Source organism: Mixophyes fleayi, chromosome 3, assembly GCF_038048845.1.
Source record: "Mixophyes fleayi isolate aMixFle1 chromosome 3, aMixFle1.hap1, whole genome shotgun sequence".
In the NCBI taxonomy this organism is placed as follows: Eukaryota; Metazoa; Chordata; class Amphibia; order Anura; family Limnodynastidae; genus Mixophyes; species Mixophyes fleayi.
The window spans coordinates 258,081,691-258,100,392 of NC_134404.1; the positions used below are offsets into that span (position 1 = coordinate 258,081,691).

The following is an 18,702-nucleotide window of genomic DNA, read 5'->3' on the forward strand; positions in this document are numbered from 1 at the left end:
TGAAGAGCTCATTGTGTGAATTAACACCGAGCTAAATAGCAGACTTCTTGTGGCAGTCTGGGGCAAGATATATGTTATAATTTAAATCCTTTGATTGCTTGTTTAAAGTAAAACATGCAGGACTAGGTTTATTTACAGCACAACAAGCAAAAAATGTGTGAATAGGGCTGTATTGGGTTTTGTTTTGTTTCTGTGACTGCCACCTGTTTCCTGTGTTTTAAGGAGAATAAGGATTACATTACAGCAGTCCATTTAAAAACAAACATGTTTAGTAAAAGCAACTCCAAGTATGCAAGTGATCTCATTAAATCCCATGCCTCTGATGTAAGTAAAATGTCAATATAGTTTTTGTTAACCTTCTGTCTTTAACACTCTGTAGGATACTGTATTGAGCTATGGCAAGTCTGGCTGCACACTTACTTGTTTTGGAACACACCTAGTAAAGTAACATTTTGCTGGATTAATGAAGTCACTGCAATCAATCAAGGACTAAAAAAATTTAATTGCATTCATAACCAACACATAACAAATTAAATAAGTTTATCCCCTTAGCTTTGTTTTCATTCTCTCTTATTCATACTAGTACTTTGGTGAGTATCCCTCGCCTGGTACCCCAACCAGCAGGATCCCACACTTATGACCTGCTGGAACCGCCACTTCTCACTTTTGGTAAATGTATCTGTTCTTGGAAGGAGGAATAGATCTAAGGCACTGGGCCTGATTAATTAAGGATCTTAACTCAAGAAACTTCTTAATTCAGTCATCTGGACAAAACCATGTTACAATGCAAGGGGTGCAAATTAGTATTCTGTTTTGCACATAAGTTAAATACTGACTGTTTTTTCACGTAGCACACAAATATCAACTTTAAATTTCAGTGTACAAATAAGCTATTAAGTATTTGTGTGCTACATGAAAAAAACAGTCAGTATTTAACTTATGTGCAGAATACTAATTTGCACCCCTTGCATTGTAACATGGTTTTGTCCAGGAGACTGAAATAAGAAGTTTCTTGAGTTAAGATCCTTAATGAATCATGCCACCTGTCTTTAAATGATAACCTGGGTACAAGGCAATGCGCTTACCCAGCCAGGAACTGACTATCATTTCTGGACAGAGCATTGGATCCCTCAATCTCCAGCGCGTGGACATTTTTACAATAAGTGACCAGAAGAGAATCTGGTTGAATGTAAATACAAAGTCCTTGCTGAATAGAGTAAATAGTGTAGGTTTCAGAAGTATTAGTATGGACAAGGAGGTAGATCTTTGTACATGGAAAATCTCAAGTGTTTTATATGTTAGATATTATTATATCAGCATGAGGTTTGAACATCTATACTGTGCTGATACATACAAATTACACATACACAAACTATTATACGAGAATAATTATGGAATATATGAACTTTGCATTTACATAAACATTGATGTTGAGCTTTCATGAATGCAATCCTTTTCTAATAACCTTTAATAAATTTGGAAACAAATATTGTGCAGTAGTAGCTGGGTAATTACTTGCTTACTGTGCTTGCTATATGCTATATCCTTGTTATATAAAACAATTACTCTTCATCATCATCATCACCATTTATTTATATAGCGCCACTAATTCCGCAGCGCTGTACAGAGAACTCACTCACATCAGTCCCTGCCCCATTGGGGCTTCCAGTCTAATTTCCCTAACACACACACAATCACAGACAGACACAGAGACAGAGAGACACACACAGACACAGATTAGGGTCAATTTGTTAACAGCCAATTAACCTACCAGTATGTTTTTGGAGTGTGGGAGGAAACAGGAGCACCCGGAGGTAACCCGCGCAAACACGGGGAGAACATACAAACTCCACACAGATAAGTCCATGGTTGGTAATTGAACTCATGACCCCAGTTCTGTAAGGCAGAAGTGCTAACCTCTACACCACTGTGCTGCCCTTTGTTTAATTTCCAGTGAAATAATGAGAGGTTTAGGTTTTTAGCTCTGCACTAGGCTAATCTTTTAGCATCTAATATAATGGATTGTCATCCATCAGTAAGTTTACTGCCAGTCTAAATTATATAGCTGTGAACTTCTGTCATGGATACATTATCCATGACAGGGGGACACAATTCTGAAATATACCATAGAAAATAATTTGATCACATAATGTCAGCTTATTTTCATGAAGGACCAGTCATGTCTAACATAAAATATGGTTTTTATGAAGAAGTAAGTTTGAAATTGTATCTTGTAGTGCTATTAATGTTATACATTTGGTTGTCCAAAAGCATTCCATACTGCTCCACATAACAGCCTGGTACATACAGTTGACAGTGCTGAATCTAGTGGGAAATCTATGTACATGAGTAGAGAACTGGTTACAGGATAGAAGACGTAGAGTAATTATAAACATATTCAGGCTGGGCTTAAGTGATGTACCACAAGAATCAGTAGCGGGCTTTGCACTTTTTAAGTAGCAGCACAGAGTGCCAGGCAATGGCTGTAAAGGTGTATAAGATCCTGGGAAGCATTTAAAGGGAATAAATGCTAGTGACACAACTGTAGTATTATAATCATGTCATTACGTAAATCACTAGTTAGACCCTATCCTTAATACTGGGTACATAGGACAATGTGTGAGAGTTTAGTGACAGGCAACCAATAATTAATAAAGGGAATGGAAAGGTTAAGAGGTTAGAAAAACTATGTTTGCTTACTTTGCAAACAAGACTTAGAAGTGACCTGATTAATAGGTATAAATATATCTGAGGTCAGTACAAAGATTTATCTAACAAAAGTATCATAACATGGACCATACACAGGGCAAGTAGTCATCAAGTGCAAAGGAAAGACAGGTCATTAACATAAAAAGGGGTTCTATAGTACAGGGGTGTTTAAGCTGTGGAATTGCTTACCACAAAAAAGTGTTGATTACAAATTCACAAACAAGATTTAAAAATGGATCAGATGAGTTTCTTACAAGAAATCATATCTAGCTATTGTTAGTAAAATACATTATGTGGGTGTTATCAAGGAATTCATCAGCTTGCTATTTTTGATGTCAGTAAGGAAGAAAAAAAATGGCACAACAAATATATAACATCCTATTGACACTATTATACTATTCTATGATACAGTAAAACCCCTGACCTCCAGCTCTTGTTTATAATATAGCCACTGACACTTTCAGATCTGAAATTTTGTTATAGCAGAAAACTGTGTCATTAAAAATATTGTAAAGCTCAATGTAATTGTCAGTAAAAAAGGAGCAAAAGAGACTTTCAACTATAGGATAGGCTTCAGTTATATTTGTTTCTATTTGCACCACTGTCCTCTAAATAGTACATCTGGACTAAAGTTTAGACTAATATAGATTATCTTACTTCTTTGTATAATTTAGTATATTCCTATTCATTTACATTTAGCCACCATCAAATCACACATTCCAGAGGAAAGACTTGGCTTCCGATTACGTTTTCGGTTTTGCCACATAATTTAACCAGTAAGAAAAAAAAGACTCTTCCTCTTGACTCACTGTCTCGGAATGCCTTAACTGTGCATCTTCCATGAGGTTCCTTAAACTGAAAGTGTTAGTTTCTGCAACTTTTACAAACAAAAGTAACATTATAAAAAAGGCTCTTTTCTCATCCTTTTAGCACATGTGCAAAAGAAAGAACACAGACATAGGGAATTGAATGTACCATTTCAGATAAACAGGAAATTCACTGTTTGCACGTAACTGGATATATTTAAAAATTGTCTTAGATTTAAAAATAGCAGATATACATAGACACATTTATTTTAACTGAATTTACCATTTGTTTTGTGCTCCTTTCTGATTCTTTATTCTACACTTACCCATGACTACATGTAATCAAATACTACAATACTCACTTAATTTAAGAGGGAAATATCATTATCTAAATTGGGAATATTGTTTATATCTACCTATAAATCTGAAAATGACATATTTTCTGGTGATGAATGTAGTACAACATTCTCAATGAATCATGCATTTAAATTTTTCATTTTGCATAGAAACCTAGTAAATATCATGAATGATAAGTGAGGTAACTAAACCCAGGGCCGCCATCAGGGGGGTACAGGGAGTACAGCAGTATGGGCCCAAACAGAAGATTGGGGCCCCACCAGCCCTGGTTCCAGACAAATTTATTAGGGGAGGGGGCCACCACAGTGAATAAGGGGAGGTAGTGGCGCCATTTCTAGGCAGCAGCTGCTCCTGAGATGTGAGAGATGGTGTGGGAGAGACCTCTACATGTAATTAAGTCCCAGCTTTCCAAGTGCCCAGCTTCTGGACAGAGAGCCGCAATAAGGCAGAGAGGTTCTGGTGGCAGCCCTGACTAAACCAAACATGTTTAAATGTATATGTTTGTTCATAAGACATGCACTTTAGTATTAGGGGTTTAGTCTGCTGACCTCTCCATCCAATAGTCTACCTTGGGCGATGCCGTCTCAGGCCCATATATTCTTTCCCCAGTGGTTGCTGGGTCTCTTTTGCTGCACAATTTCCCTCCCACGCGCCCTGAATTCATGCATATTATGTTAACCATACTTTTTTCCTGGTTCCAGAGATGGCACAGTTGCAGGAAAGCTTTTGCAGTCAGCGACTAATACATACGGTGCTATCGTTGTTTGGCCACAGGTTACTGCTCCATTCGAAGCAGCATTGCTCTTGGTCCCTTTGAGTGTGGGACCCCTTGACCTGCTTTGTTTTGGCACATCATTATGAGCCTAGAGGGGGAGTAGTCACTATGATGCCAGATTTAGCACCGACCAATCATAAGGGACTACATCCTGGTACCAGTGGTAGTGCCTGTTTGACTTTCCTATTAGTTGTTGGCTGACTCACAATTTGCTTTCACCGCCACCATATTAAAAGTAATTCAATAGACTGTGGCTTATTTTGACAAACTTATAAAGTTGTATGTGTTTTTATTTACTACTTGTTATTAGAGTAATAAACATTAAAACATGCTTTGTGCAAGGAAAAAGAGAATCACCGGTTTACAGTTTAGGTGATGTTTTAATTCAAGTCTATGTGAATGAATTTTGAAAAGCAAGAGAAGAAAATCGAATTTATAGCACTCACCAATGTTTTTAAAGTTGCACTACCACATAGGAAATATTTTTCCTTAGGTGGCTGCTTTCCCTAGTCGAAGCCCCACAGGCTCATGCATGCATCAGGTTTTCTCGACACCTCAACAAAAGGACAGTTTAAAAATTAGCTTTTATTTCCTCCTGCAGTCTCTCCAGCAATGTGAATGTAGAACTCCTTCAAGTGTTAAGATCCCTTATGAGCAAATTATTACTACATAGTAATGAGGCAAGAGCACTTCTTGTGCAATATGATCTGTTAATCTGAGTGCTTAGCTTCCATGACTTTGCTAAATGTTTTCAATTAATTGGTAAGTATTCCATATGTTCTATACTATTACGTTAAGTACATGAACAAATCAATGTATATTTGGTATTGTCAGAGATAATATTTCCAGTCCTCAGTTGCCTGGAGGAGGAGGCGATGCTTAGTTTGCAATTTAGGCAAGCCAGGACTTTGTTTGCTTTTTGTGATTTCTGATTCAACCTGAGCAAACGTCAGGTGATATGCAAATATTTGTCTTTAGTGAAATGTGTGTATTCCCCTCTAATCCGTTCAGCAGAGATGGTGATGGTGATGATTAGTTTGGAATTTTCCCTACAGAATTTTTACAAACATTAACTGAAGATGACTGTAAACCTCAAAATTGTCATTAGGCGCAAAGTCCTTTCCATAATAATCAACATATGCATCATTCATCTCATCATCATCTGCAAGGATAACAATTCTAGATGCACTATAAACATTTTTATTGTTTCAATTGCCACCTGGATTGACAGGCCTGTCATTTTCTCAATGTGTTGAATAAATGCAATGTTCTAATCTTTGCTCACTGTTGATCTTTACTGACTCTTTGTGTACATGCTACTCTTTGTGACCAAGTACATGCTACGTACTTGGTCATTGTTTTATTCTCTGTTTTTTTGGGAGGGGAAAAGGGGGTGGCTTATGTGCTTCTCAGATGCGGTACATAAGGCAAGCTATTATTATTATCATCATCATCAACTATTAATATTATCCATGCTGATAATATGCCTGCTGGATGAGCCGCGTCTACTTGCATGACTATTTCTTCTTCATGCTTATCACAACTTCACACTTTCTGAAAATTAGATGTCTAATGTCATTTCATTTTATAAGACACTGTCACCAATACCTACAAAAAATAGTTTGCTTACATTTATAGATTACATTTTTGGAATAATTTTCATGAGAATGAGTCAGCAGCAATTTTTATTAATTCATTACTAACATTAAGGTTTTTTGCTGTACAATGTACCTGGCAATGCTGAGTTTTGCCTGTGCCAAATTTTGGTTTATGAAAAAGAGATAAACTTTTATACCCATCTTATGTCTTCACCGTTGAGCATGGGTCAAGAGCAAATCTTCTACACCCTTATACCTCTGAAGATGGCTATTAAATCTCGGTACTACTCTCTCATTATCCTCCTTCTCCAATTACTGCAATGTAACACTAGCACTTAATTGCGAGCTGCCATGTACATTGCTGACCTACCATCATGTGTTAGCATGTTCATAATTTGATGTTTATTACGCATATTTTTCTGGCTAATTTACTTTTCTTCAAGCAAGAAGTCATTCTGTAAAAACATATTTATTGGTACCTCCAACAAAATTAGTGTTTAAACATAAAAAACATGCTGTACACCAGAGGTTATTCCACACAAATGTTAGGACAATATAACATGAGCTTTGAAGCTGAAAAACAAGAAATTCAACATAAAAAATGGTACTCAGTTGTTAAATCATACAGACGGTGATAGCAGAGTACGAAATTTCTATGAATTATTTATTATTAATCCAGTGTTCAAAACAAATATTTGCATAATTTCTGAGGTGATTAGATCACCTAAACATCTTAATAAAGAGGGTTTGAAGGTTCTGAATAAATCTTGCGGAAAAATATACTGAAAAGTTGGCAAGTTTATGGGACCCCTGTGCTCGTGGGTCCCCCGGACAATTGTCCAGTTTGCCCATGCTTTAAGATGGCTCTGGGTAGACAGACTAATGATTAATACAGCAAAGAAAGTGTTTTGCACCTGTTGGTGCATTGTATAAAAAATATCAGTCAGCATCACAATATATTTCTGGGTGTGTATATACCTAATGGTGCTAATGTATTTTGCAGTGGTCAAAGTGCTTTAAATAATGGACCATTTGGTGTAAAAAAAATGATGAGAGTAAAGCAGGAGACTGGGGGCCTCAGTGTGGGGGGTGACCCAGCATTACCAGGTTCCCTGGGGGGCCTGGTGATGTATGTATAGTGAGTGCATTATCCATGTGTATTGTCAGAAGAAACATAAATGTACCAATTTATACTAGAGATGCTCAGGCAGATGTAATTCTGCAGTCACATTCTACCTTGTTATATAGGTAAAACACAAAGAGGAGCTGTCACAATTTTAGGGCAATTCTTTTAGACCAGCCCAAATGTCAAAATGTTGTGCTTACTCATCTGCATCACCACTGGGTGTCTTGGGAAAGCTTAGTTTTTTCCTAGAAGCAGTTGCCAGAGAAACTGAAGGAGGAGACATTGTTGTGTCATGTACCACTTGAGCTGTCAGCCTGCTGACCAGGAGCTCACTGCATCTCTTGTGATCTGGGACAGTGGAAAATAAAGACACACCTTGCTAAAATTTACCAGCCCTCACCTGCTCCCCGATATATTGTTTTTTTTTTAACACAAATAAATATACAGCACACCTAGCAAATAACAAATTCCTTATGGCCAGCATATGATCAACTCGATCTATTCAGCCAGTCAACATCAAACATAACTGTTTCATGTGCAAGTAAACAAACCAGAGTTCATTTTGGAAATTACCATAAAAAGTAAACCACATTCTGAGAATACATTTTTTTTTTACAGTGAAACATTAAGGAAGAGTTTGTTTTGAGTTTTGTGTTTCTAAAGATTCTCTTTTAGAAATAACTGAGGGTTCTGCCATACTGCTTATTCTGCAAGTATAAAAAAACATTGCAATGGAACAGAGTCCTCACTGACTAAATTGACATGAACATTGTAGGATAGTTGCATAATATAAACCTTCTATATTAATGGACAACTTGTTTATCTCGGCACAAAGGCTCATACAGAAAACATTGTTTCTAAATTTGAGTAAGATTTTAGTGCAACAACTCTAACATACTTTGGAAAAACAACAAGAAAAACCTGGCGCACGGAGAGATGATTTAAAAATGGAGATCAGGTGTAAATCAGTATCTGCAGCTGAAGAGATCAATGAGATCTCAAATGTAAAAAATATACAATACAACAGAAAACAGCGCTGATGACTGATAAACACAATCAATATGCACCCATCTGTGGGTAATAAATGTATATAAACACTTTATTAAAAATGAACCATAAAATAGACAACACTGGCCAGTGGATAACAACTTGACATGTAAAAAATCTGATGAACCGACTGTGTTAACCATCAATAAGGCTGATGAACCATGGAATCGATCACTCCTAAAGAGAACCAGCTAAATGTCCCACATCAAGTAGATACTAGTGTCCAATGACCCCGTTGAAGATCATGAAGTGGAGCTTCAAAATAAGTGTGGCCACACTGATGGTGGAAAGTATACGTCACCGCGATGATGGTGAACCCCACTTCAATGCTTCTAACACATGTAGGAAGTCCTGTGAAGTCCTTTCCTCTGAAGAAATCACCAGGCAGGTGATGAAACGCGTCAGGTGATTTGGATGTTCACTGAGCCGCTGGATAGCACTAATCCATGACCCAGCTCATATCCCCAGTGGATTTTTGGAGGTTGCCTTTTTTGAGCCATATCATCGCTATACAATTGGTGCCACGATTGTGCTAGCTGCTATTTTACTACTTACACGGATTGCCGTCTTCACCTACATATCTATTACGGAGGTCCCGGTGTTCGTTCTGGGTATGAGGTGCGTGCGCATGCAGACCACAATACGGGACTGAGTATCGGACCAGGTCTGTATTGCGCTTTCTACTTTAGCAGTTTAGCGACTTTGATTTCCATTCAGGAGTGGCGGTTTTCTCATTGTGGCATTTATGGCATATTCTCCTCCATACTACATGTGTTAGAAGCATTGAAGTGGGGTTCACCATCATCGCGGTGACGTATACTTTCCACCATCAGTGTGGCCACACTTATTTTGAAGCTCCACTTCATGATCTTCAACGGGGTCATTGGACACTAGTATCTACTTGATGTGGGACATTTAGCTGGTTCTCTTTAGGAGTGATCGATTCCATGGTTCATCAGCCTTATTGATGGTTAACACAGTCGGTTCATCAGATTTTTTACATGTCAAGTTGTTATCCACTGGCCAGTGTTGTCTATTTTATGGTTCATTTTTAATAAAGTGTTTATATACATTTATTACCCACAGATGGTTGCATATTGATTGTGTTTATCAGTCATCAGTGCTGTTTTCTGTTGTGTTCTAACATACTTTGGGTCTGATTCATCTTCGAACTCAACCTGTATACATGTTGCATTTTTAACACGTACACGGAATTTGAGAGTGTATGTGCCAATATTCAAATCCAAGTGGATCTCAAGATATGCTTCCATTTGAATCTGGGTATAAGTACGCTCTGCCTTAACAGTACTATCTAGCTATATGTACAGTAGAACTAACAGTTATAGGTTAACAGACAGAACAGACTACAATATACACACATGCATGTGTGCAATATAAAGTTCCATCTGAACACATGCAAAAATAAACTTTTACAAAAGATATGACCAACTCATAATACTATAATCATCAATAAAAAATGTGTTTTAAATTATAATTATTTTTACATTAAATAAATCAATCAGAATGTTCTCAGTGCGTACAGTAAATACATCCATTCTGTGCTATCTAGAGGCACGGATATGTGTAGTTTTTAATACAAAGACAATGCTATGACAGTCATCATTATCAGTCAGCACTTACACCTGCCCTGTAGCTGGGGCAAATAATGTGGCTAAAAACCACACACTTAAGAGAAACCCTGAACTTGAAATGGCCACATTTGTGTTGATACGCCTTCAACACACTTTTACTGTACGTTGGCTACGTTCATCCCTCCCTTCCCATGTATTTTAAAAACTATTGTGAATTCTTACCTTGTGGATGTGCCAGGGATGGGTCGCCCAGTGTCCACAAGAACACACCAGCAGTATCCTGTTGATGGGTGACATTGTATAGGCTTGTATAAACCTCCGTTTGCACATTCAGGAATGAATACATTGTCATTTTTTGGTTGCCTAGCTTCTTCTAGGGCTGACTGATGTTCCTGATCACAAGATGATGCTGTGTAAAATAACATAAAGTAAATAATTTACCTAGATTCACATTTTAGTACAATAGTTTTCACAATCCCAATTCTAAACATTAAGATATTGAATTAAAGGGAAGTTCCCCTAAACAGCTCTTAAACAAAATAATAAGACAATGATAATAATAATAATAATAATAATAATAATAATAATAATAATAATAATAATAAAAATATAATAATAATAATACAAAATAGTAGTAGTAGTAGTTGTTGTAATAATAATAATAGTATTATCATAAAACAATATTATAATATATGTAATAATAAAACAATAATGATAAAAACAGTATTATCCAGAGGAATGTTGTTAACCAAAATTATAAAATACTGATGGTATATATAAATGAAAAGACAACAACATGTAACCTAAATAAAAAATGCTTACAAAACAATCATATTGTTTTAATAACATGCTTCAATCACAAGATAAGCTCCCCAGCGATTATGGTTGGTAGCATTAAGGCATGTGCATGCATAAACCAGCTTGCTTGTTCATGCATGCACAGTGGAAATGGGAGCCTGTACCTGGGCCTCCAGGTCAACTGTTGATAAAAAAATATAAATAGAGTAAAAAAAAATACTAAAAAGAAAAAAATAAGTTGTTTCATAAATATAATATGCGCTAATAAAGCTTTTTTTGTGTATATTTTGTTCTCTATCTATCTTTCTCATATCTATCCATCTAACTGTCTATCTGCTCATGAGATGGCGATAGCGATAGGAGGACATTAGTGGTACTTGTACCGCTGCTGTCCATGGGGAAGCTTTGCCAGAGGCCCATGGTGAAGGCTATGACTGGCAATAATTACCACTGGCTCAAGGATTTGTTAAATAAGGAGAAGGCCTAAATCAAAACTCACATTTTCACTGGAGAAATGGCTTTTGTTGAGAGGAATAATACCATGGTAAAAAGTGGCAGACACTATTGATTTCAGTGCGTGGCTAGAGCAGAATGTGGGTGCATCTATACAGATGGTGAGTGTGCCCTAATGTATCCCAAACTTTAATCAATAATGTTGAAAAGGGTTTGTTATTCCCACAGTAGAACATGGAACATCAGACACCCCTTCTTCCTGTCAATTACTGCCTTACTTCTTTCAGCATAAACATTTGTCAACCTAATATAACCAATATATTTTTTATTTTATATTCTAAACCTGTATAATTGAAATAATATTCATATTATCGTATTTAAATCACTGCTAGCTATTGATGCTAAATAACACATACAGTATTTAATACAAACATATGCTTGCCACATGAGCAAACAAAACATAATTGGCTGATGAGGTATGATGATGATATAGATGTGGTACCCCAAAGCCCTGTTGAACAGCACAGAGGAGTGCATAAACGCTTTTAAAACGCAGCGCTACAAGGGGTTAATTGTGCTCCTGAAAACTTGTGCCCAGGAGTGATTGACAGGAGGAGGATGAAGGCCCTGATTGGCTGGGGGAGTAACAGGAAGAGGATGTGCAGGAAGGAGGAGAGAGCGAGCAGCATGGTAGAAGGAACCAGGGGGAGTACGTGCAGCTGAGCAGAGAGAAGATAAGCTGCTGCCAGAACTGTGACATTGCCAGCAAAGCGGACGGAGAACAGCTGGGGACACGCAGCGGGGTGCCAAAGACAGTCTCCACTAACTGCAGAACTGTCTCAAGGTAAAAACCTAGCCTGCAGTGTACTGCACACACCCCAGTGTCAGAGGGAAGAGTGATGAGAGAATCTATCCAAAACTGACATTGCATTCTTGTACAAGGAAGGATTGTGAGAGCTTTTCCCCCAGATCATACCTTTACACAGGCTGCAGGGAACAATTAAGACGGTCGTTTCAGCTATATCCTGTGTGTGTGCTGATAACTGGACACCATACCCTGTTGCAGAGCACATGTGCTGATAGAGATTCATTGACTGTTGAGAGAACAGCGCCATCTTGTGGCTGAAATGAGCAACAGCCCTGCTTTCTACTATAATACTTAACCCTTGATGGAAACCTCTGCAGGACATTGGAACACTACCAAATTCCTGTGCACAGGTCAGCCCAGGACTGAGTGGAAAATATGGTAACGTTACCAGGGATAATATTGGTGCACCAAATGTTGAGATGGATGTTAATGTTATGTGATTTACCTAAGAATTGATTTATTAATATTGAAGGTGTGACATTCAGTGTTAGTGGTACCGCTGCAATTCAAGTTAACTCAGCAGTAGATGCTAAAAGTGGGGCGCCTGACCCATAGGAAATAGCACGGTACCCCAAACACCTGAATAAGAAGTAGCCCTCTAGTGGGCACGGTAGTGACCGTAAGAGTCTTGATGGGTTATTAATGATGGTTTTTGCATCATCATCAGTCAGATATTGTTAATGTGAAAGTAGTAACTGTGATTACCAGTGTGCCTTATTAGACAATGTGCATTGAAGATGTTATCGTTATTCTGCCTTATACTCACCAGGTGTATGTCATATGTTAAATGCTATTGTGCTCTATGCTGATCAAACGCATTATTTTGTCATTATTATTGAGCTGAAGGGGTCAGTGGCGCAGTGTCTTACTGAAACTATCCTTACCGCATTCTCAATAAACCCAAGTTGTTTGACCAATCCTTGTCCCTTTCATTGAAGTATTTATCTCCTGACCAATGGATATCCAAACAGAAAAGAACCTGACTCGTGTCTGGAGGACAAGGTAAGGGAAGGATTCCCATCAGTACTCGACCACCACATAGACAATAGCGTTCTTATGACAGATATAGGCAACAAAACTTGGAGTAATGCATCTAATATGAGGTAGTCAGTCCTAGACCATATAACTAAGTTTAGCCTCAGATAAAATATAAATCATGTACAATGTAATAATACAACACAACTGTCTCAATTTTAGTGGGATAGTTCCAATGTCTACCCAGGGACAGGTTTAAACATGATTAAGTAGCAACTTTATCTAACAAAAGCCTAATATAGGATATAAAAGATATCTCCTGCATTAGGCTAAGAATTGCATTAAACTGCAGTCCCCATAAATTTCAATGGAGGCTGCGATCTGAGGCAATTTAACAGAAAGGCTCTAAAAATCCTAGCTTTTCTGAGCTTGACCCCGATAGCTACCGCTCTCTGAAGATGGTGAGTCTACCCTATAAGGAGAGCAATGTAGAAGAGGGATCTCTGAAACCCTCTACGGCAGGCTTCCTGCTCTCCCTCCTGTAAACTGCCACAAAATGTCTCTGCGCATGCGTGACCTAAGGTTGCAAATGTGTAGTAAAGACTTCGGATCAGAACCCAGAGTTATAAGGTTAGTAAAGTCATTGCTGGGACAGCCTCCTATTGGATGCGCTTTATTGTACTCCACTCTGTAGACATTGTAAAATGAATGCTGTGATAAGCAATCTACTCATGTGAAGAACAAAAATGAAGCCTTCAACCTGTTTTTCCATATTTCTGTATTCATTAAGGTTAGAAGTACAGAATATGGTTTGCATCCAGCGAAAGAATCAACAGGGCTCTGTTTTTATAACTGAGCTTCACAGAGCTGATGTTTATTTCGGTCTTGTGGTTAAAGGCTCTTTATGCCTCTTATGATCCATCCTGTGCTGTGCATGGCATATAAACAGGAGTGATGGAGACTCCCAGTGCTGTGATTAATTTTACCCACATAAAATTTACAACCTTTGCCTGAATAATACTTAGCAGAAAGAATCAAATAAACCTTTATATTGAATATCAGGTAACTGTATTTTGCTCTAAAATAGAGACACATGATCAGTGTTATTCTCACAAAAAACTTATGTTAACATTTGAAAAATAAATTTTATAACTATATGCAAAGTGATGTATATATTATGTCAAACATTTTTTTTGTATTGATGTTATCTTTATGCATTTAACACTATAAAATCAAACTCTATGAAAAATTGATAATGGCTGCACCAGTGGAACCCTTTTATGAAGAGCATTTCATGCGCACCAGAAAACTGTTTGGTTTTTTCGTTGGTGCCAAGATGCTCTGCACAATGTACATTAAAGTGCACATTTCCCCGCTCTTGAGAAAGATAGAAATGTAAGAGACACAGGGGGTCAAGTGAAGTTTGACGCAATTTACACTTTATTCTGTATTCCAAGCCAAAAGTATCTTAAGATACGCAAAATCCAGATAATCATCATTAGTACGGATCATATACCAGGAGGAAAAACTGTTAGAGGTATATCTGTGCTACTTCCTTCCTAGATATGGTGCAGTTGTAAAATGTGTCCCATTAAAAGTATATTGTGAGCCCCACAAGACCACCAGTTCTGATCTGTCATTGTCCTTTTGCAGAGTGAAAATGGTCATGTAGCCCTCCATACAGCAAGAAATGGCTATAAATATCTTTCCTCTTCATTACTTATTTTTTTTCTATATCCAAGTTCAACAAAAAAGTCTATTTTTTCAGTCATTCACAAAACTAGGCACACCGCTGCACCTAATTTGCATTCTGAAACAAACTCCCTCATTCTGCCACTCGTCTCCTTGGCCTCTGCAAACTTTACTCAATTGCAAACACTGCAATTTTCCTCCTCAAACACATGCTCCTTGCTGAAACTCTAGACATACCTGAGCAAATTGAGACGCACAGCACCACCAAAGATTTGAGGTCATTACTGGGATCTGTTAGTGTGGTTTGAGAATGAACACACACGTAGCCAGACAGCAGCCATCTCAAGTCATCTGCCAACCGCATTTAGCAGATATTATTGATCAATTTTGAATCTTTTTACCACATGCTACAATAAGTGTGGTCAACATATATGTCCTTCACTTTTTTGTTGATGTGATTGCACAAAAATGCAAATCTTAGTTTGGTTTTTAAATGGTTTAAATGGTTTCTTTACCAGCACAAGTCCATGTTCTGTAGAGAAGCAAATTCCACAAAAATATTCGCTTTATTCCGCATTTGACCACAAATTTTGGCAGATTTTACTTGCAAAATTTAGTTTTGTCACATTCCAACCACAAAACCACAAAACCCAGCTCTGTTCGTGGACTAAAAATTCCATGAAAGTTATGGAATTTTTCTCCCCTGTAAAACGCAGTGTTCAACTGAGAAACTTGATTTGTGCAAAGTTGTGCAAACTTTGGCCACATTTCGCACATTTTTGCTTCTATGTGACACTGATTTATTTTTTACATGGGTAAAAATATATGAATAACACATCGACTGAATGTGGCCCAAGCTAAAAGAGGCAATATAACCTGGCTTTTCTGGCTAAATGTAGGTATTATCTAATACTGCAGACATCTGTTGTAATACTGATTTCCACTGCTATTAGAAAACTGACATGATTATAAAATCCCTCTATTTGTTGTGTTGTGTAGTTATTCCAAATGCTCTTGCTGAATGCTTTCACTGCAGAAATTAACAACATTCATTTTTTCTATGATTATACAGTAGAATGATTACTACTATTCAAGATGGTTGTTGGCACTGAAAAACACAAAGTCAGTATTTTCAGGATATCCCTAATTATTTTGAATCTACTCACAACATACAAAAAGTGTACAGAAAACAAATTCATAAACTTGATGTTTCATTTAGCTAAGACAAAGCCAGTGGAAGGTGGAAAACGTTGGCCTACAAAATATTTTGCACTGCAGAATTTAAACTCAGGAAGTATTTACTTGCAAATAAAAAATAATATATAGATTTTTAAAAAGAAACTGAAAGTGATGTGAAAGTTCTGCAAAAAATCATCACGTCGAAGAGTTCAACACTTTGTGGTTTCTGCCATTACCTGAAGCTAAGATCTGTACCACAGCGCTCATCGATATAGGCAGTCACTGCAGTTCACAGTGCAGGAGACCTCAATCTGTCCAGTTAGACAGTTAAGAATAGAAGTATTCATTGTCATCTATTAAATTGAACTTTATGGATTGAATCATTCTGCAGTTGCTTATGCAGACTGTAGACGACCCTATTACAGAAATGATAAATGGGCCCTTCCATCCACAGAGGGAGCAGGGTTTTTATTAATCAGTGCTAAACAGGGATACCTAATCTCATATGTAAACATAATATATAATATAATAAAAATATTCTAGACAACAGACAGTGATTCCACAGCACCTAGAGTGTTAATAGTTACTCCTTCCTGCTCCTAGTATGAGTGCTCCTTGTTGTTCCTTGTTAAAGACAAATTATGCTGCTGTTATCCTATGCAGCTGAGTTATTGTTCCCCTAAGTGTGCATATCTGTTCACATGTACAAAAATCTTAATTTACACATCAGTATTCTAAAATATTATGCCCAGTTTAAAACACTATTGTAATCTGATTCTGTAAATCTTTGGAGAGAAAGAAGTTGACCACCGGGTGAAATGGCTGCCAGTATGGTGTTTAAGTCAGAAGGTCGTCTTGTACAAAAGTAATTTCCAGCTATAGAACTTCAAAGTGGAAATGCTTCTGTGTAAAGATGATCTGTTGGAAGTACTGAGCACAGAGAGAGCAGAAAGCAATTCTAAAGAGTGGGACAAAATAACCAAGGAAGCCAAATCAGTACCTGATACCAAATCAGGGTTCTGTCTCCATGTACAAGAATCTAAACCTTCAGATCAATATTCTAAGAAAACAAATCGTAAAAAATGGCAATAATTTTAAACGCTGAAGGCATGATTCAAAGTTGGAAGTCTATTTTCTCCATATACAAATCTGAGCATACACCCAACCTATACACAACTTCTGACTTTTATTTGAGTTCAGTGTACCATATCCAGGGGTGCTCACATGTAAGTTCAGTGGAGACACATATCTCACCCCTTAGAGACATGTCTTCAAGAAGGCGTATCTTTGCCCACTACATGAGCCTGATGCAAGTTTACAAGTTGTTAATGATGATGATAGACACGTGTTTGAACCATATGTAGCTATAGTCTAGTTTTATTCTAGTAATAATGTACATAGCCCAGGACTTTGCTCATTACTAATATGTAATAACCAAAAAACAAATAACCTTAGGCACTGGACTAATAAATGAATTGACGATATAATTAGACATAGTTGCTAGCTATAGAAACTGTGTTATCTCCAAAGTTATTCCCAATCAGAATTGAAAAAGCAATATGAATGTGCTCCAACCAATCTAAAAGAATGCATATAAATATATCTAATAAAATAAATTTGAGTGTAGTTCCGACCGTATTCAAATTGAAGCGGATCTCAAGATGCATTTCAAATTGAATCTGGGTTTACTTATGCTCTGCCTAAACGGTACTTGCCTTATGTAGACAGACAGAAGAGACTGCAGTATTTGCACAAGCGTTTGTGCAATATGAGGTCATGTGTGAACGCAAACAAAAAATATTATACTATAAAATAAATGAACAACAATTAAAAGTATAATCATTAATATGAACATGGATTTTAAAAGTAAACTTTTTTTGTATTTGTTTTACATAAATTACATAAATCAAGATGCTTTTAATGCGTATTGTACATACAATGAGTGTTTACAGTCTATCTTACATGCATCAAATGTTCTGTGCTAACTAGTGGCCCGTTTCCGTGTCGGTTTTAAAACAAAGACTATGATGTGTCCATCACTATCAGTTGGCACTTACCCTTGCCCTGTAGCTGGTGGAAATGATACAGCTGAAACGTACAGTAAATCCAGGGCTTGAATCGGCCGCATCTGCGTCGGAACGCCCTCGGTCTTACGGTACTTTGCGTACATTAGTCTGCCCCTGATTCCGCCCCTCAAATCGTAGGATGTCATAAGTTTCTTTTGTATTCGGACACGAATTGCATACAATTGCATTCATTGGCATAAAGTTTGTTTATGAGCATGTGCAGAACTATTTTACGCAAGGTACTCTACGCAAATGGATGTACATCCGGACATGAATCAAACCCAGTGTGTGATGAGGAATAACAACAAATTCCACACACAAAAATCAATATATCAAACCATTACAAGGTTCTATAAAAAATAGAAATTGCTTTACATAAAATGTATGTATTGTCTGTATTATCTTCAGTCTTAAGGATCTGACTTTTTATATATTACGAACTGGACAGCACAGCTTCAGATGACAGAGACATGTGTGAATGTGGGTGGACTTTTTAAAAATAATTTTTCAATTATATAAATAGACAATAAACAACAAAGAAAAGCAAATAAACATATTCTAGATATCTAATAGACTACAATGGTCAGTTTAGCATAAAGCAGAAACAAACAATAAAACAATCAGATGAGTCTTGTGGAATAAGGCATCAATTATGGCTTAA

At 37.1% G+C, this 18,702-nt stretch overlaps 1 protein-coding gene across 1 annotated transcript in view; it reads right to left on the reverse strand.

The window, feature by feature from the left end:
• Positions 1-18,702, reverse strand: part of SMOC2 (SPARC related modular calcium binding 2) — a 303,541-nt gene that overhangs the window by 103,001 nt on the left and 181,838 nt on the right. The window contains exon 8 of the mRNA XM_075203490.1: positions 10,233-10,419. Within this exon, the coding sequence (XP_075059591.1) occupies positions 10,233-10,419 (187 nt within the window). The remainder of the gene's footprint in view (positions 1-10,232; positions 10,420-18,702) is intronic.